The 17,165-nt window shown below is 39.5% G+C and overlaps 1 protein-coding gene across 7 annotated transcripts in view; it reads right to left on the bottom strand.

Moving 5' to 3' along the window:
• The window catches only part of VPS13B (vacuolar protein sorting 13 homolog B), an 819,784-nt gene that overhangs the window by 355,370 nt on the left and 447,249 nt on the right, over positions 1–17,165 (bottom strand). For all 7 annotated transcript variants that reach the window (XM_067537148.1, XM_067537121.1, XM_067537138.1 and 4 more), the window contains 2 exons: positions 15,502–15,629; positions 4,015–4,249 (listed from right to left, as the gene is read on the bottom strand). In XM_067537148.1, the coding sequence (XP_067393249.1) occupies positions 4,015–4,249; positions 15,502–15,629 (363 nt within the window). The remainder of the gene's footprint in view (positions 1–4,014; positions 4,250–15,501; positions 15,630–17,165) is intronic.

Genomic DNA, 17,165 nt, shown 5'->3' with positions numbered 1-17,165 from the left:
TTTTGGATTAAAAAGTAGTGGGAGTAGAAAACCTTCCCTCTGTGCTGTTGGGAAATGTGTTCTGTTACATCTAGAAATAGTAAATGGTTTACTTCTTGTTGTAATAGGTGTTTGTGAGATGTGTCCCTGAAGAGGGACAAAGAAGAGGGTTGGGTAGGAAGGATAGAAGTAAAGGGGATGGTATATCCTGACTGTACAATCTCTAAGACCCATTTGTCCATTGTAATCGCTGCCCAATTATGATAGAAGGGTAGTAGTTGATGGTCGAAATGTATGGTTGTTATTAGCACCGGGTGGTGAGGGAGGTCGTTCAGACCCTCGACCAAGACTTCAAAATTGCTGTTTTGAAGACGACACTTGAGATGTCGTTGTTTGTTGATGGGTCTCAGTCATCATCTTTGTGCTCTCTGCTTGTTTCTTTGTGGGTCGTAGTGTCTTTGATGTGAATATTGTTGGCATCTGATTGGTACCTGAACAGTATTTTCCTTGTTACAGGTGTATAGATGCCGAGGGTGCGCAGAGTGGCTCATGAGTTCTTCATAGCATGAAGTACCTCATTTTTTTCTGCAAAGAGCTTGACCTTATCGAAAGGAAGATCCTCTCTTTTAGACTGTAACTCTTTGGGTAGACTCGCGGAGTGAAGCCATGATGCCTTGTGCATGACCACCATCGTAGCTGTTATCCTTGTAGCTGTATTGGCAATATCAAGGGAGGCCTGTAGGGCGGTTCTTGCAACCATTTGATCTTCATTAATGAGCAATCTAAATTGCTCTCTTTTGCTGTCTGGAATGTCATTGATAAATTCCAAAATTTTGGTGTAATTGTTGCAATCATAATTCGATATCAATGCCGCATAGTTGGGTACCCGTAGTTGTAATGTGGCAGATGAGTATACTTTTCTGCCAAATAAATCTAAACATTTCCATTCCTTGTCATTGGGAATAGATTTAAATGTGGGCTGTTTGGCCCTTTGATTTGCTGACTTTATAACAAGAGAGTTGGGAATGGGATTGTAAAAAGAAATTCCATCCCTTTGGCAAGAACGTAATATTTCTTAACCGCCCTCTTTCAGGTTGGTGGGATGATGGCTGGTGTTTGTCAGATGTTATTAGCTGGTTCCATTAATGCTTCATTGATTGGTAGGGCGATTTTTGATGAGGCTGAAGTGTGTAGGCTGCATAACAATTTGTGGTAGGTCTCCGTAACATCCTCGAGTGGGATTTCTAAATTATCAGCCACTCTCTTGAAAAGTTCCTGGAACTGCTTGAAGTCATCGGCAGTAATAGGCAGAGGAGGTGAGGAAGATGAATCGTGTGCCGGAGGTGATGTATTTCATTCAATGCTCTCCCTTTTTTCAAGGGTTTCTGGTGTTGGTTCAGAAACCATTGGAACAGATCGTGTGGAGGATCTGTATTTGTCCTTATAAGGGCTGAGAGATCTACTGTGACTCCTAGTATAAGTTGACCATGTATCCCACCTGGGCCATTGCATAGGATAACGCATGGGTGGGTCCAAACCATGGTGGTACATACCATGGTTGTGTGTGGCATCTGGTGTATGATCTCTGTCTTGATGCTTCTGGGATTGGTCTAGTAGGAGAGGAATGTTGTGAGGAGAAAACACTTTCCTCTTCCTTTCCCTCATTGGTGCTTGTGAATGGATTTGCGGAGATGGCCTCAACATATGAGAAGTACACTGGAGAGGTATCTGTGCCAAACTGCGGGGACTGAGGTGAGGTCTCTCTGTTGGCAGTGGTGGTGTTTTTCGGTGTGTTTGAGAACCGGTGCTGATGTTGGTGCTGTAATAGTTCCGCCATCAGTGTTGGTGCGGCAGCCACCATCAGTGCTGTAATTGGTGCTGTAACTGCCGTCGGTGTGCCATAACCAAGGTTGGTGCCATAGTTGCTATTAAGGCGGCTGATGCAGGTTTGACCGTAGTGGAGGAGGTTGTTTTTGTTCTACCTCTCGTCTCCGCACCGGGACAATGGGAGTCCTTCGGTATCTTGGCATGAATGGTACCAGAGGAACCTGATGCCTCATAGTTACTTAACCTTGGTGCCGAAGATGCCATTAAAAGAGCTTTTGTTAATGGGCTCTTCTTCTTTGCTGGCTCTCTGGTAGGTGATGTTGAGGCTCTTTTACGGGAAGCCTTTTCAGTAATTTTAACTGAAGAGTTGTCTAGTCCAGGGCCAGAGAAGGATCTCAACGACTTTTCCATCAGCATGCATTTTAGTCAGAGATCCATGTCTCTTCTAGCTTTAAGGATTTTGCCGTGGTCACATTTTTGGGATACGTGTCCCTCACCCAAACATTGGACACATGCTGGGATGCTGTCTCTACAAGACGTACATCTTTTGAATCCTGGTGAACCAGGCATAATGCGAGGTTCCCTGAAGGGAACAGAAACATATTCTACTCTATGAGGGAAAGAAGGAAAAAAGATTTATTTTTTTTTAATAATAGGGAAGGTAAGTAATACTAACTACTGACTAAAACAACTATTATATTTTCAGATTGTCTAACTATTAGGACAAACTAAAGTAAGCGCTGCTGAGGGCTCCATCTCAGACAGTGAACAGTTGAGAAGGAACTGAGGGGGGGTCAAGTATCACGCACACCAAAAGAGGCACCAATGGTGCCGCGAGACGGGGCTGCGCATACGCAACTCAGATGAGCACAGCTGTCAAAATCTCCGATCAAAGATGCGAAAATGTGCCAACACCTAGATTGGAGCTCCCATAGGGACACCATTTGAAGAAGAATAAATCAAAAATAGCTTTCAGGAAGAGTAAGGTTGAATGCCTATCATTTCACAAAGAAGGTAATACTTTTTAAGAATGATACATTATTACTGGAGTCTTGTTTAATATAGATAGTAATTTAGAGTCTCCCTAATAAAAGTTTATAAAAATTACTTACCTCTGCATGAGAGAAAACAAAGAAGGTGATTTAAAAGCTTTGAAATTATTTTCTTATTAGTCTGTTTAAGGGGGAGTTTTGGCATGGGAGAAGGCCACAGCTCCATTAGAGAATCAAAAATATCAAGATTGTGAGAACTTCTGTTTGGCATTATTCCCAGAGCACAAAGCCACACACAAATAAATCCCTTACAGTAGGATTTATCACAACCAAGGGGATTCATCTCTCTTACTTAGACTGCTCCTTTCTTTCTGTTTTTGAGAAAATTCAAGTGTGGTCTGTATTCATAAAAGGACATCACCAACTTTAAAACATCACCTTTCTGTTTAAACCTTCTATTGTTAGAATAACTAATAAGATTATCATACCTGAAAGAAATTAGAAGAAACATTTATTTCTCTATTATTGTTTACTTTGTGCATTTTACAGTGCTTATAGTACCATTACAAAGTGTTTAATTGTTTAAAAAATTCACTGTAATCTGTTTCCTCTGTTGTGCATGTGGCGTGGAGGAGGAGGAGACTGGCGTTGTTATAGAGCAAAAGAGGAGGGAAAAATCAATAAAAAATATAGGAAAATGTAGTTGTAAAACCACAAAAATTGGCAGACATTAAGGAGCAAATGTAGTACTTGAAAATACTTTTAACTCAGTTTTTCATAATCTATCCTTTATAATTTTTTGTTAAATTTCATTAGTAAGCTTTGTGTGCAAAAAAGGAGAAAAAGTTATATACAAAATGCTCCTATGAAAACCTTTTAACAAGTTCTCCATTTTCTCTGCTCACTTTAGTGCAAATACACAAAAACAGCAAACCCTCTTTCAAAAAATTAATAGTTTCAAGATTATAGTAATGAATTAAATGCACATGGACACTTCCAGAAAGTTTAAATTTTTGCTATAGTTGTACAGCTCATGGATCATGGTTAAAGAAAGCAAGTTTGTCTGTGGCACTTAGCTCGCATATTTTGGATATGAAATCTTTTAGTAAGAAGACAGATTTATATAAAAATGTTGGCAATATAAAAGAATGATCATACAACACAATTATACATTGAAATTACCACAGGAAAACTTTCCAAATTTCTCATACTATACCTTCTTCAAGAATGGATCTTAGTACAACAAAGGGGATTTCTTGCAGTGGTTCCATGTACTTATGTCCGGCACTCATAATCTTTATCTGGGGCAAACAAAGAACAAGCGTTCCAGGCATACCAGCCTGCCCATGGTACCAACTTCGAACAGTTCCAGGAATGTCACCAGACACGATTGTACTTGGGGATGGCAGGCTGTCATTTGGAATGAACACACAACAGGACTGCACTTCAAGCTGGAAAAACAAAAAACAATTCCAAGACAGTATTCTCAGAGATAGATCTCAATGTTCTCCCAATGTATTTATTCATTTATGACACAGAATCCCAGATATCATGAGTGGATTAAAAATCCACCTAAATTCTTAAACAGAATAAAAAGAAAGGACAACAGAAATGGCAGATGCTTACACTTTCATAAGTTACATTTATAGAAAGTAACACCTGAAAAGTTGCCATTTTGGTCTATAAATTAGATCAAAAAGGTGCAGTCACATAAGCTGAACACATAACTTTGTTTCCACAGCTCTTTTCAGAAAAGATGATGGAGTTAGAAAGTGCTGGTAAAAAAGGTGACAAAATCCTCCTCCTTTTGCAGTTCATTAGCTTTTGTTATCACTAGCTAAAGCTCTAGAGCTGACTAACGTTTTATATGCTGTTACTTTCTAAAAGAGATTTATTTCAGTGAGAATTCTTCCCTTACTTTGTAGGTAACAGTGACTAAAATGTATAAAAAGGTCAAGCTCAATCAAACATAAATAAAAGCCTCAGCCAAATATTGACATGTTCATTAGTACCAAGACATATAGAAATGAAAAAAGTTCATAAAGTTTAGAAACTAAGAAGTTTGTCTCCTTTTGTCACCTTTCAGATTAGAACAAGTAGATGTGATTTCATATGAAACCTCTGTTTCCATACAGTGCACAGTTACTTAGTCTGTCGTGAAGCAGTTTTGATAATTCTGCTAAATCCTTAGAGACTTCTAGCAAGGCTAAGTAAGCCCAGACCAAGGACTGAACTCATCATGACTTCTTAATTCAGAGGTAGTGTATACTAAAGACTGTTAGCCTTACTTGGCTCTTGCAAGTAATATTCTGCACCTGGATATCAAATAACCTTAACAGCCTGCACACTTGAATGCTTTGTTAAGCAAATACAAACTATGATTCAGTCAGTTTCTTCACAATATTTTGAATGCAAGATGTTATTTGAAGATGTGATGAAGTACTTTTGTTTGCTGTTTTGTAACTCCTTTAGCAATGTCCGATAAATGATTTAAGATTAGGTAAATTCATATAATTAAAGAAACTATATCACAAATGCCAATGAAGATCTAGTATATGATACCCTCCCCTCAAGGCTAACATTCCCCCAGGAGAGCAATAATGATGTATAACGGGATTGGAATTCCTCAATACCATAAATAATTTGCTAGCCTGATGAACAGAGATAAACTGACAAGAATTCATTGTTAAAAAATACAAGACGAATTTTGCAAAATTAAATACATTACATTAAGTCTGTGTCTGTTTCTAGTTTTAGAGTTATTTGAGCTGTAACATGAAGTTAATTACATCTTTGATAAGTAATTTATTGATCCAAGGTTGCAGAATGTACTTTATTTATACCGGACGAGAAGCAATTGTGTATTGTTACAGATGTAAAACATTTCGATTTTCAAAAACCCTGTTAAAATTAATCATTGTTTCCATTTTCAAAGATTTTTATGGTGACATATAAGAGCATTTTCTGGTCTATTAGCAATAAGTTGCAGTTCAAGCCACTGTGAGGCAGTGATAAACAGATGACAAAGACAACGAAGTTATGATCAGAGTAGCTTTTGTTTTATCAATGCACTTACTGAGTAAGCAATTTATAACAAATCACCCAATATATATCTCCATAATGATTAACATCAAATGTTGCCAGAATATACAAGGCATGTGGTAATAATAACCCACAAATTCCACCACTGAGATATACAATGCTCTATTAGTTTACCAACAGCAAGGGTCTACAGTAAATGTTTTACAAAGTTCACTTTAGAAGTATACAGAACCAGGAAACTCCATAAGCTTTTTACACCTTGTCTGCAAAATTGTGTTGAATACAAATTGCTCAGGTCATTTTCCTCTCTTTAATTTGATTTTACTATATCAAGAATATAAAATTGGAAACAACTGTAACACTCCTTATATTATTTAAAAGGAACTACCACTCACATAAGGCCTTGATTGTACCACCCTTCATGTTCAGTAGTACTTTCAGTTAATGTGAGTTGGCTCATTGATTTTGATGGGATGGCTCATGGACTAATGGGTGGTAGAATCTGGTCCAAAAAGTGTAATAATATATTTCTATATAAATTCAAGGCAATGTAAGTGAAAAAGCATGCATGCATGAATACATGCATCATATAGGAGGTCTTAAATTAGAGAAATATATAGTTCAAGGTTTTCAAAGGAGGGAAAAGTAGATGAACCTATAAAAATACACATTTTCCAGTACAAATCAGGCAATTACTACCTGTTTCCAGGAAATTATCAGTTTAGATGTGGAAATAGCTGTTAGAGCATTCAACAGTAGGTTCTTGAGGAATATGCTTCTGACTGGGCTAAATTTTGCCCTCATGCAATTCTGGAAAGTTTCAGTGGGATTTGCACATGCATCTGAGAGCAGAATCTGGCCCCCCTCGGAAATTTGGCTCATAGCAAGTTCTAGTAAAGAAAGGAAAGAATACACCTAAAACTGGTGTACTACATGTTGAATTAAATAATAACAATGTATGTTATACATCATTTTATTGATAGGAAAAGTACTTTAAAATAGATGCAATCCAAATACTTTAAAATTAAAGTTACATCAATAGCATATATTAAAGCTACCATATAAATCTTTTTACCTTTTAAAATAACTGTTAAATGGTATGTCTAAAATTGTGACTTCAATGTAAAATGTGACTGATTTATGTAACTGAATATAAATCTGTAGCAGTAAATCTTGCATTAATGTAAGGATCTGACAATCCAGGGGAAAGAAAATGAAGTAATCTGCCAGTAAGAAGTCCTCAAGCTGGGGGTCAGATCCTGTTCATGGAAACCATCTGGTTGGGACCCTCCAAGCCACACCAAACACAAATGATCTTTTAAAAAAATATCCTATTCATTAATGTATCGCAGCTGCACTGAGTGTTACTTCATTTTTCCATGGCAACATCCTTTCTGTTTCAAGGATCTTATTTCAGTTTTGGTAGCAACATGTTCTTTTGCCAATACTGAACACATTCATGTGCTAAAGAGAAAGAATTATTACAAATTCTTGAAATGGAATTACCTCCTATTTTGGTTTCTATTGTGTCAAAGGCTATAACATATATTAATGATAAAACAAGGACGAAAAAACTGTTTTGCCTTCTAATTAAAAAAAAATAAGTGAACCGTATTGTATTTGCTTTAAGTTTTCCCTAACATATATACATTGAAAGGTGAGTGGATCACCAGATCTCAGTTAATTAAAAAGGAAAATATTAATATACTAAAGTGATGGCACAAGAATTGTTAAAGCAGTTTGCACTAATTTTTAAATTATATACTGCATAAAAAGGAATGTTGTTCAGTAGAGAGAACTGTAAAATATGTACTATATTAGGGCAAAATCTTCCTATAGGCCCACTAAAGGCCCAAAATGCATTGCAGAGTTGCCACCGTTCTGCTGTGTAGGAGAGCGGAGAAGCTGCGCACAGGATATCTACAGCCCATTATGCTTCACAGTGATAACAATAAAAAGATTCATATCTTCCCTGCTGAACCCTTGATAGCCAGCACAGGCCAAACCCAATCCCAATAGGTGATGGAAATTGCCCAATGAGGACAACCTTGTAAGGAAGCCCTTAAGCAGTGTGGCCTCCATCCCCTCTAACTACCAGCCCTCCAAATGCATTCCTGTGGTAAAAAGGATGGTGTGTTGGGGTTTGTGGGGTGTTTTTTTCTTTTTGGAGGGGGTGAGGTAACATATATGAGATCCACAAAGTGCAGATATCCACTGGCCAGAAGTCTGGAGAGGAGTGGGATGAGGTCAATAATGAGGGCTGCAGTGGCCAAGCTACACAGATGCTTGTCTCCTACTTCCAAGTTGGGTAGTAGCATTCAACCTATCTAGCTTTTCTGCTGGTGTATCACACATGCTCCACTTATTTGTATGTTACAAGAGAGAGCAGAATTTCACACTTAAAGTTTGTTAAAACATACTGATAATTTGACTGATTTCCTACTACTTTCTGAATAATGCACAGTTCACTATTGACCAAATTTAAAACAATATTTTTATTTGGTCATAAACTACAAAAATCAAAATGGAAATTAAATTTGTAGATAAATCTTCTGAAATGGAAACATTTTATAGAAATTCTTGTGAAAATTTTAGGGACTCTCTTTCTGGTGTTAGCAGGAAATGAGCAGGTTCATCCTATCAGTCTGACTAACCCTGTGATAAATAACCAGCCAATTAATAGTCTCTTCCCCCCTTCCCCCCCCACAATACTGTATATTATTGCTGAGTTACATGTTACAAATTCTCTGTGTCCTGTGCAAGGAACAAGAACATAAGTTACCTTCATGATTAGATTTCTACCCTTTCAAACAATATTGCTTTTTAAATACAATTCAGGGGAAATTATACTTGTTAGAGAAAATATTACTTCAAATTGCAGGAAACAGACTTATTGTTCAAAATATTTTGAAGCATACAGTATATCTATTAAGCCTTATACATAATCATGTACACTTATTTGGTTGTCATTCACTGTAACATTGCTCTTTAATTCATTTGGTTTATTACAGATGCCTCACTATTCCCACTGGAATTCAGCATTAACAACCAATTAAAAATAATTGTTTGTGTGGCTTCATGATTTTAGCAACTACTAATACCAGGAACAAGTGAAAAGTGAGTACCTCCCTCCCCCACAGTCTAGCTGCCAAAAAAAACTTCAAGGCTGCACATAAAACCCCACAACTAAATAATAACTTTTTATAGTTAAGACTGAAAGTCTTTTTCACTGAAATACTAATAGCTTACAGCAAGTCCAATGCACAATGTCTTCGTGCAAGGGTCTATCATGAGCAAAAGGGGCCAAGGCTAAGCCAGTACCAGCTTTGGCTCCAAAATAAACTTTCCACCTACTTTGGATCCAAACATTTATTTACTCAAACTTTCACTAAAAGAATAATCCTCTGATGATTGTAAATTATCAAGTTCTGTTTTATCCAATGGCCAACTACAGACCTTTTTGTTGTACAATTGTGTTCATAAAAGATTGAGGAACATAAAAGCTGTTTTAGAAAAAAAGGTTAAAATCCAGGGATTTGATATTAATAATCTGAGCACAGTGTGACTCAGGGATGGTTTCTCCACCCTCCCTGCCCCTGCCCCTGCCCCCTCCCCCGGCATAGCCTGGAGCTGGGGCGAGCAGCCCACCGGCTTCTTCCCCTCTTACCTCCGCTCCCAGCTGGGATGGTGGGGAAAAGCCCGGGCAGCTTCTTCTCCTCCTCCAGCTGGGAGCCATTGTGAGAAGTCCAGGTAGCTTCTTCACCCCTTCCTAGCTCAGAGCCGGAGCGAAAAGACCAGGTGGTTTTTTCCCCTGGCTCCTGCTAGGAGCCAGGGCAGAACCCCTGGCAGCTTCGACCCTGGGAGCAGTACAGCCTTGTCAATTTATTGCCCAGCTACCAGCTTGGAGTGGGTGGGAGGGACCAAGAAGCTGGGGCAGCTGGACTAAAGTGGAGAGTAATGAACCTGGGAGGCTGGGACCTCACTTGTGGCTCAGAGCGGAGTTGCAAGAAGCTGCAGCAGCAGGGACTCTGCTGCAGATGGGCAGCGGGAGAGGTGAAAGCCCAGAGCAGCTGGGGAGCTCCCCACACTGCCCCTCTTCAGTCAGTGAAAGCACTCCTGGTGAGGACATGCACCACTGACAGAAGGGGGGTAGTGTGGACATCAGCTGTAAGTCGACCTAACAAAGGTTGTCTTAAGGCTGTAGAGTAGACATGTCCTCACTGAGACTTTATGGTGATGAAAAAGCAGTAAAGAAAAAGGGAAAATGGAGAAGAAACCAGGACAAATGAGCAAGTAATGTGATTTAGGGACACAAAACATAGAAAAGTTATTAAAAAGTTGGGCATGCAAATTGCTACATTTCCTAGGCAACTCTAAGAGCATAACTACACTGCCCCAGCAATCTGCACTATGGGGGTGTGAATAGCAGTGCACACCAAAATGCTGTGTTCACTGGATGTGCAGGCATGAAAATACAAGTTTCTAGTCACATTAGTGTAATCCTGTTTGAAGAGGACTAAGTTAATGTGAACTAGAAACTTTTTAGTTCACACTTGCAGCATCCATACAAGAAGTTACAGCACAGCACTTTGGTGCACACTACTATTCAAACTCCTGTAGACTGTGGGGCAGTGTAGAAATGCCCTAACTAACTCACTTAGCACTAGTAACAAAAATAATCACCTTACCTCATTCTCTGTTTTAAAATATTGCAATTTATAAGCTTCATTTCCAAAAAAAACTCAAACCACCTTTAAAATTTGGAAGCAAAATCTTACTGAAAAAGGAGCACAAACTCTGGCAAGTCAAGTGTAAAAGGTATAATTATGCAGGCAAAAAAAGAATTTGAAGATCAACTAGCAAAAAGCACAAAAACTATCAGAAACAGGAAACCTGCCAAACAATTAGAAGGACCACTGGATGATTAAGGTGTAAAGGAGAATTCAAGGAAGACATGGCCAAAAATATAGCTGGGTTCAAAAAAGAATTAGATAAATTAATGGAAAATAGGTCCATCAATGTCTATTAGCCAAGATGGTCAGGGACGCAACCCCACGCTCTGGGTATCTCTAAACCTCTGATTGCCAAAAGCTGGGAACGGACAACAGGGGATGGATGACTTGATAACTGCTGTGTGCTGTGGCAATTAAGCTGACCAGAGTTGTAAATCTGTGCTGTCACAGGATGTAGCTTCCAAAGAGTTGAGGTAGGCCCTGATGAACTCCAGTCTCTACACAAGTATGTATGTTCATTTTTGTTAGTTTATTTGCAGACCTAGCTGTGTGAAGAGAGCTACTGTCTTTTAGGCAGCTTCTAGTGCCTCTTCTCAAGTCGAGGCTTTGAGCAAGCTATTGTCCAGAGAGAGGAATATTATGACCTCTTGTCTGCAGAGGTGAACCGCCACCATCATGTGGACTTTTGAGAATACCCATGGAGTCAAAGACAGTCTGAAAGGGAGTACTACGTACTGAAAAATCGGAGAAATCTGTGTGAGAGATGTGTTGTTATATGAAAATATATGTCCTGGAGGTCGAGGACTGAGAACCAGTCCCCTTGTTCTAGTGTTGGAATTATAGTTGCTAGCGTGACCATCCTGTTGAGTTTGTTGAGTCTTCTTAAGTTGAGAATGGGCCTTTCCATCGTCCAGTTTTTTTCTGGGTTAGAAAATAATCAGAATAGAAACTCTTTCTCCTGTGTTGTGTTGGTACTGGTTCTCCTGCACCTAGGTGTATGAGATGGCTTTGTTGATACTGTCAGAGTAGATATTTGTGAGAAGGGTCCCTGGAGAGGGAGGGATGAAAATTGGATGGAACAGTCAGTCTCGATGATCTCCAATACCCATTTGTCTGACATGATGTTCTGCCAAGCTGGCTGAAATGGGGTCAGACGGTCTCTGAATGGATGGGTAGTTGTGAATGGTTCCAGCACTTGAAAATGTGGGAGGAATCTCGAGCCCTTGACCAAACCCTCAAAATTGTTGTTTGGAGGGAAGTTGTTGGGACGTCGAAGGCTGGGAAGGGAGTGACCGCCATCTTGCAAGTCTCTGCCTCTGCCTTTACAGGTCATATTGCCTCAGGAGTTAAGTATAAGGCACAGACCTAGATCTTTGCTCCAAGTAATACTTCCCCTGTTTTTTCTTCTGTGTAGGTGTGTATGTGCCCAAACACTCAAAGTCACTCTGGGGGCCTTCAAACAGAAGGTCCTCAACAGTTGATTGCACCTCCTTGGGAAACCTGGAAAGGTTGAGCCAGGATGCTCGTCACCTCACTATGGCTGTGGAACGTGCCACCATGTCAGCAGAATCCAGTGAAGCTTGTAACACTATGCAAGCTAGTAGTTGACCTTTAGATAGAAAAGACTTAAATTGTTCTTTTTTATCCTCAGGTATATGTTTAATAAAATCAGACAGCTTAGAGTAATTTGAGTGGTTATATTTGGCCATTAGCGCTTCATAGCTTGCAATCCTAAACTGTAGGGTCACTGAAGAGTAGGCTTTGCCCCCAAAAAGATCCAGTCTCTTCCAGTTCCTGTCATATGGGATGGATCTGGAATGATGTTGCCTGCCCCACTTGTTCATGGCCTCTACCACCAGAGAGTTTGGTGTGGAGTGTTAGATTAGGAATTCCATCCACTTGGAAGGACAATTTTTTTATCCACTCTTTTGCAGGTAGGTGGAATTGTTACTGGGGTTTGCCACATTGTCTTGGCTGGGTCCATGAGAGCTTCGTTTATTGGGAGGGCAATCTTGGAGGAGGTTGAAGTCTGGAGGATGTCCAGCATCTTATGTTGGGACTCCGCCCTTCTTCCAGCAGTAACTCCAGGGAATCTGCAATCCTCTTAAACAGTTCCAGGAACTGTTTAAAGTCATCCCCCATGATAGGTGATAGCTTCACCTGGGGACGAGGATGAAAAGTTGGCAGCTGATGCAACTTCCTGATCCAAAGTCTCTGGTTCAGAGAGTCCAGTACAGAGGGCGAAGAAGAGTGCCTCAACTTCACCCTGTGTGGACTGGAAGGCTTAAGGTAGTGTTGGGGGTACACTGCCCATGGGGCCTAGTAAGTGTAGTGGAAATAGCATAGGTGGTGACACCCATGAGTGTCAGGTCCTGGGTGGCATACCTAGTGCTCTGGTGGGCCTGGTCTAGTAGTTGTGTGGATAGGCAAGAAGTGATAGGAGAAGTAGATTTCCCCTTCATCGTCATCATCCTTATCACTGGATAAAGGAGGAGCTGATCTGAATGGTGTGGTGAGCTGGCTCAGTACCAAGCGTGCTGGAATGAGATTGGTTCCAAGGAGTGGAGATTCAGGTGCTGAAGAGACCAGAAGATCTTTGTGGTGGAGAAACTACTGTGGTACCAAGAGCATCGATACAGAAGAGGGTGTTTAATTTCAGAATGCTGTTTAGTTAAGCAATAGTTTGTTAATATTTAGTCAATATTTTACTTCCTCTTCCGCGTTTATTTTTCCTTCTGCGGTACCAATGCCTTTACTGAGGGTGTCGGTGCCGAGGGTCGTGTGCTATGTGCTGTGGAGGCAGAAGATAGCACCACAGCCTGTAGCACTGTCGTACTGCTAGGTTCCATGTGTTTGAATGTCTCCGGAGGTACTGAGGCAGGGATTATAGATCTTCCTTCAATGCCTTTCTCCGAGCTAGCCTACTTACGGTCTTTGGGTTGCATGGTACCCACGATACCATTACCTCAGAAGTGGACGGTCTTGGTGCAGTTGGTACCAATGGAGTCTGCCCAGTCAGGGAACATCACTTTTTGGCAGATTTCTGAAGAGGGGAAGTAGGAGCCTGCTTCTTTGTCACTTTTTGGTGGAGTGCCCCTTCCCCGGAAGGGTGGAGCAGAACCTCTGTCAGATGCCGCTGTGGGAGACCGTTGCCCAGGAGGGGTCTGTGATCCTAGATTGGACACAGGGCGCAAGAACTTCTCCATTATGAGACATTTTAGCTATATTTCCCTCACCTTCCTGACACAAGTTTCCAAATTGTGGCAGTAGGAACACTTTTGAGGTATATGTGTCTAGCTGAGGCAGCAGACACACGGTGAGTTCTCATCAGACACTGGGATAGAAGAGTGGCAAGTAAGGCAACGTTTAAAACCCGGGGAGCCAGGCATGCCCCTCAAGAGTAGTTTCTCCCTACACTAAGAAGCATCATAATTACTGAAACTTAAATTCCTAAAATAAGATTTATTTTAAAGAAAAATAAACAGGGAAGAGGAAGTAAACTATTGACTAACTATTAATTAGTTATTGCTTAACTAACTAGTATTCTAAAGTTAAAACTAGAGAAGAAAATGAAGTACAGAGGTGCTACTAAGTGCTATGTCTGAAGCTGAGGGTGGAAGAGAAGGAAGTGGGAGCGGGGTGATGGTTGGTCACACAGCGCTATGTAACTACCAGAGGTGGAACCAGGCGAGAACAGCGCATATACAACCCAACCAGGCACCGCTACTAAAAACCTCCGATTACAAGTGCAGAGGCGCAGATTCACCTAACAAAGAACTCCAACTGTTACACCCTAACCTATAATAAAGTCAATGAAAATTTTGTCTAAGTAAGGAATAAATAAAAACTGAACGAAGGATTTGGTATTTGGCTATATCAAAGTGAATAAATTGGTACGCAAGAAGGGGTAAAGGAAGGTCCAAAGATTAGGCTCCCTCAATAATAAATTTTAAGTTTAACATGAAAATTGTATTGCTGTCATATTTTTATACCACAATATAGTGGTCTCAATAAAGAAAAAATCTATTAGGCATTCCACAAATATTATGTTAACTCCAGATAATTTCTGAGTGTGTGTGAATGTGTGCACATATGCATGTATGTATGTATGTGTACACATATGGGGATGAAAAAAACAGATTTGACAAAAAGCGGGGGCCCAGAGAGAACTGGGACTGGCTGGGAAAAAAATTGTGTGTGATCATGTAATTCAATACTATCATAAAGCACACATACCAGCGGGTCAAATTAAGGTTACATAGAAAACCTTAATTCAGGCATTTCATAACTTTTAAATGCTTGCATTTGCTACCTTAATAATGTTCTTTTAAAGTTTAATGTTTATTTGTTTGCAATTTATGTGTACGTGGGCATATATGTACATAGTTATAAAAAAGCATTGCTTCTATTGAATTGAAATTTTTGCAGAACAGAATGGTACAGTTTAGTCTGAGTGGTCTACTTGTTATCTTGACAAAGAGGCAAAAATTTAAGCAGATGAGATACCACTATAAGTGCATTAATTGTACATACTATGAAAAGAATTTCCACTTAAAAGCGCTCATATAGTTTGTTTTTAGAAAGAAAACTGTTCTGTGGAGCCAATTACAGATGGTACAAGACCTCTTTCTGTGTGAGCTAAAAGAAATGTACTTCTCCAAATAAACATTTTTCAAGATTCTTCTCCTTTTAAAGTTAAGTAGAAAGGTAAGTGCATCAAATACATGTATTTTAAATTCCATGAATCCTTAGTGAAGTTACCAAATAGCCGTATTTTAATTTTCAGTCTATAGTATTTTTAAACTAAAATATGATATTAAAATTGGGGAGCTATTTTTATAGAGATTTTTTAAAAGTGCTACAGTGCATAAAAAGTATCATAAAATGTGGGAAGATATAAAACTTTACTCACTCCCTTTTCATCTTACCTGAAGTGTAAGGCGTTTAACTGCATTCCACACTATCCCAATAAATTCTTTCATTCTCTCCTCAGGACTTCTGCAGCTTTCAGATGAGTTCAACATGGCTTTCAATGGAAGTGACAAAGGCCTAGATTCTAAAGCAAACAACACAGATGAGTTATCTGGATGATATGTACCTTACTCAGTATCTGATTACTAATATTACTGACAGTTCATTATTTTTTTCTTTGAAATCTATAAATAGTTTGTCTCCACTCCCCAATTTAAAATGTATGTTTCACCAATAATACTGTATAGCAGAAACTTGAGCAAATTAGTGTTGTTTTATTTACTAGTTTTACGCTTGCAAGAGCACTGTATCAATTAAGTGTGGTGAAAAATTCAACATTTTAACCTTTGGAAATATCCTAAATTTTTCCAGTGTAAACTGTTAAGAAAATATTATGAAGAATGCTTGATCTAGGCAAATAAAGTCAGCTTTCAAAGTGTGATGGCATATTTGATAAGGTAATAGTAATGACAGTTTTCCACGTAATTTGCTGCATGGCTAATCTGAACAAAGATTTAGGTCTGTAAACTTGTTGCAAAAAGCAACAGTGTGTCTTTTTTAAAATTCAGTTTTGATTTGGTATCTTTAGCTATTCATTTAAGGAAAGGTTTTTGGGCAAGCATGCCAAAATATTCAAGAAAATTAAACCATCATTTAAATACTGTTCCTAAATTAAAAAAAAAAAAAAATCTAATGGGCTTTAAAAAAATGCTAAAATACATAAAAAGTATCATAAAATGTTGGAAAAAATAATGTTTTCTAGTAAGGAAAAAACACAAAAAGTCAGTGCACCATATTATAGTAACAATATATTTAATTTAATTATAATATGTAATATAAAAACAATTTAGACAAGGAATACATTTACAAACATGTCAGCGGAATTGAAGTATCAGACTGTCACAGCGTCTGGCCCTTTAAGAGGAGATGGGTCTCAGTTCCACCTGTGACACAATTAGCTTGCCTCCCCTAGTGGTGAGAGTCAGTATGGTCATATGACTTATGGGTCCATGTGACTTAAATAGGCCCCTTAGAAAAAAATTCCTTCTAGGCATGGTTACCATATTTCAAGTTCTCAAATAGCGGATACTGCCAGAGAAAGAGTAAACTTGACAAGGTGGGGGTTACAGTTTTTATGGCGATACCATACCATGCCATCCTTATTTCTGTGCTGCTGCTGGCGGTAATGCTGCGTACAGTGCTAGGCCTGATTCTTGAAGGTATAACAGGTACTCCAAAAAGTCCTGGATGGAAGCATCCACCAGATGGGTCCCACAGGCCAAGGACCACATGAAAAACCTCTTCCCTTTAGCCAAGTAAGCCATTCTAGTGGAAGTCTTCCTACTGTTAAGTAGGACATGTTGGACAGCCTCTGAGAAACACCCTTCCTCCTCGTTCAGGTATGCAGCAGCCACCCCATAAGCTGCAGAGAGCTTATTGCCGGATGTGCGGTGTAGCCGCAGTCCTGTGTGAGAAGGTCTGGAAGGAGAGGAAATGGCATAGGAGGCCAAACCAACAGAGTGAGATCTGAGAACCAGTGCTGCCTCAGCCATGCCAAGGGAAATCAGGATGAGTCTGGCTTGATCTGCCTTGAACTTCGTGATGACTTGTGAAGGACTGG

Source organism: Emydura macquarii, unplaced genomic scaffold (genome assembly GCF_026122565.2).
Source record: "Emydura macquarii macquarii isolate MOO-44397 ecotype Brisbane River unplaced genomic scaffold, CSIRO-AGI_Emac_v2 contig_383, whole genome shotgun sequence".
Taxonomy (NCBI): Eukaryota; Metazoa; Chordata; order Testudines; family Chelidae; genus Emydura; species Emydura macquarii.
Note: the sequence above shows the minus strand (reverse complement) of the source record. Positions and strands in the feature narration are given on the sequence as shown.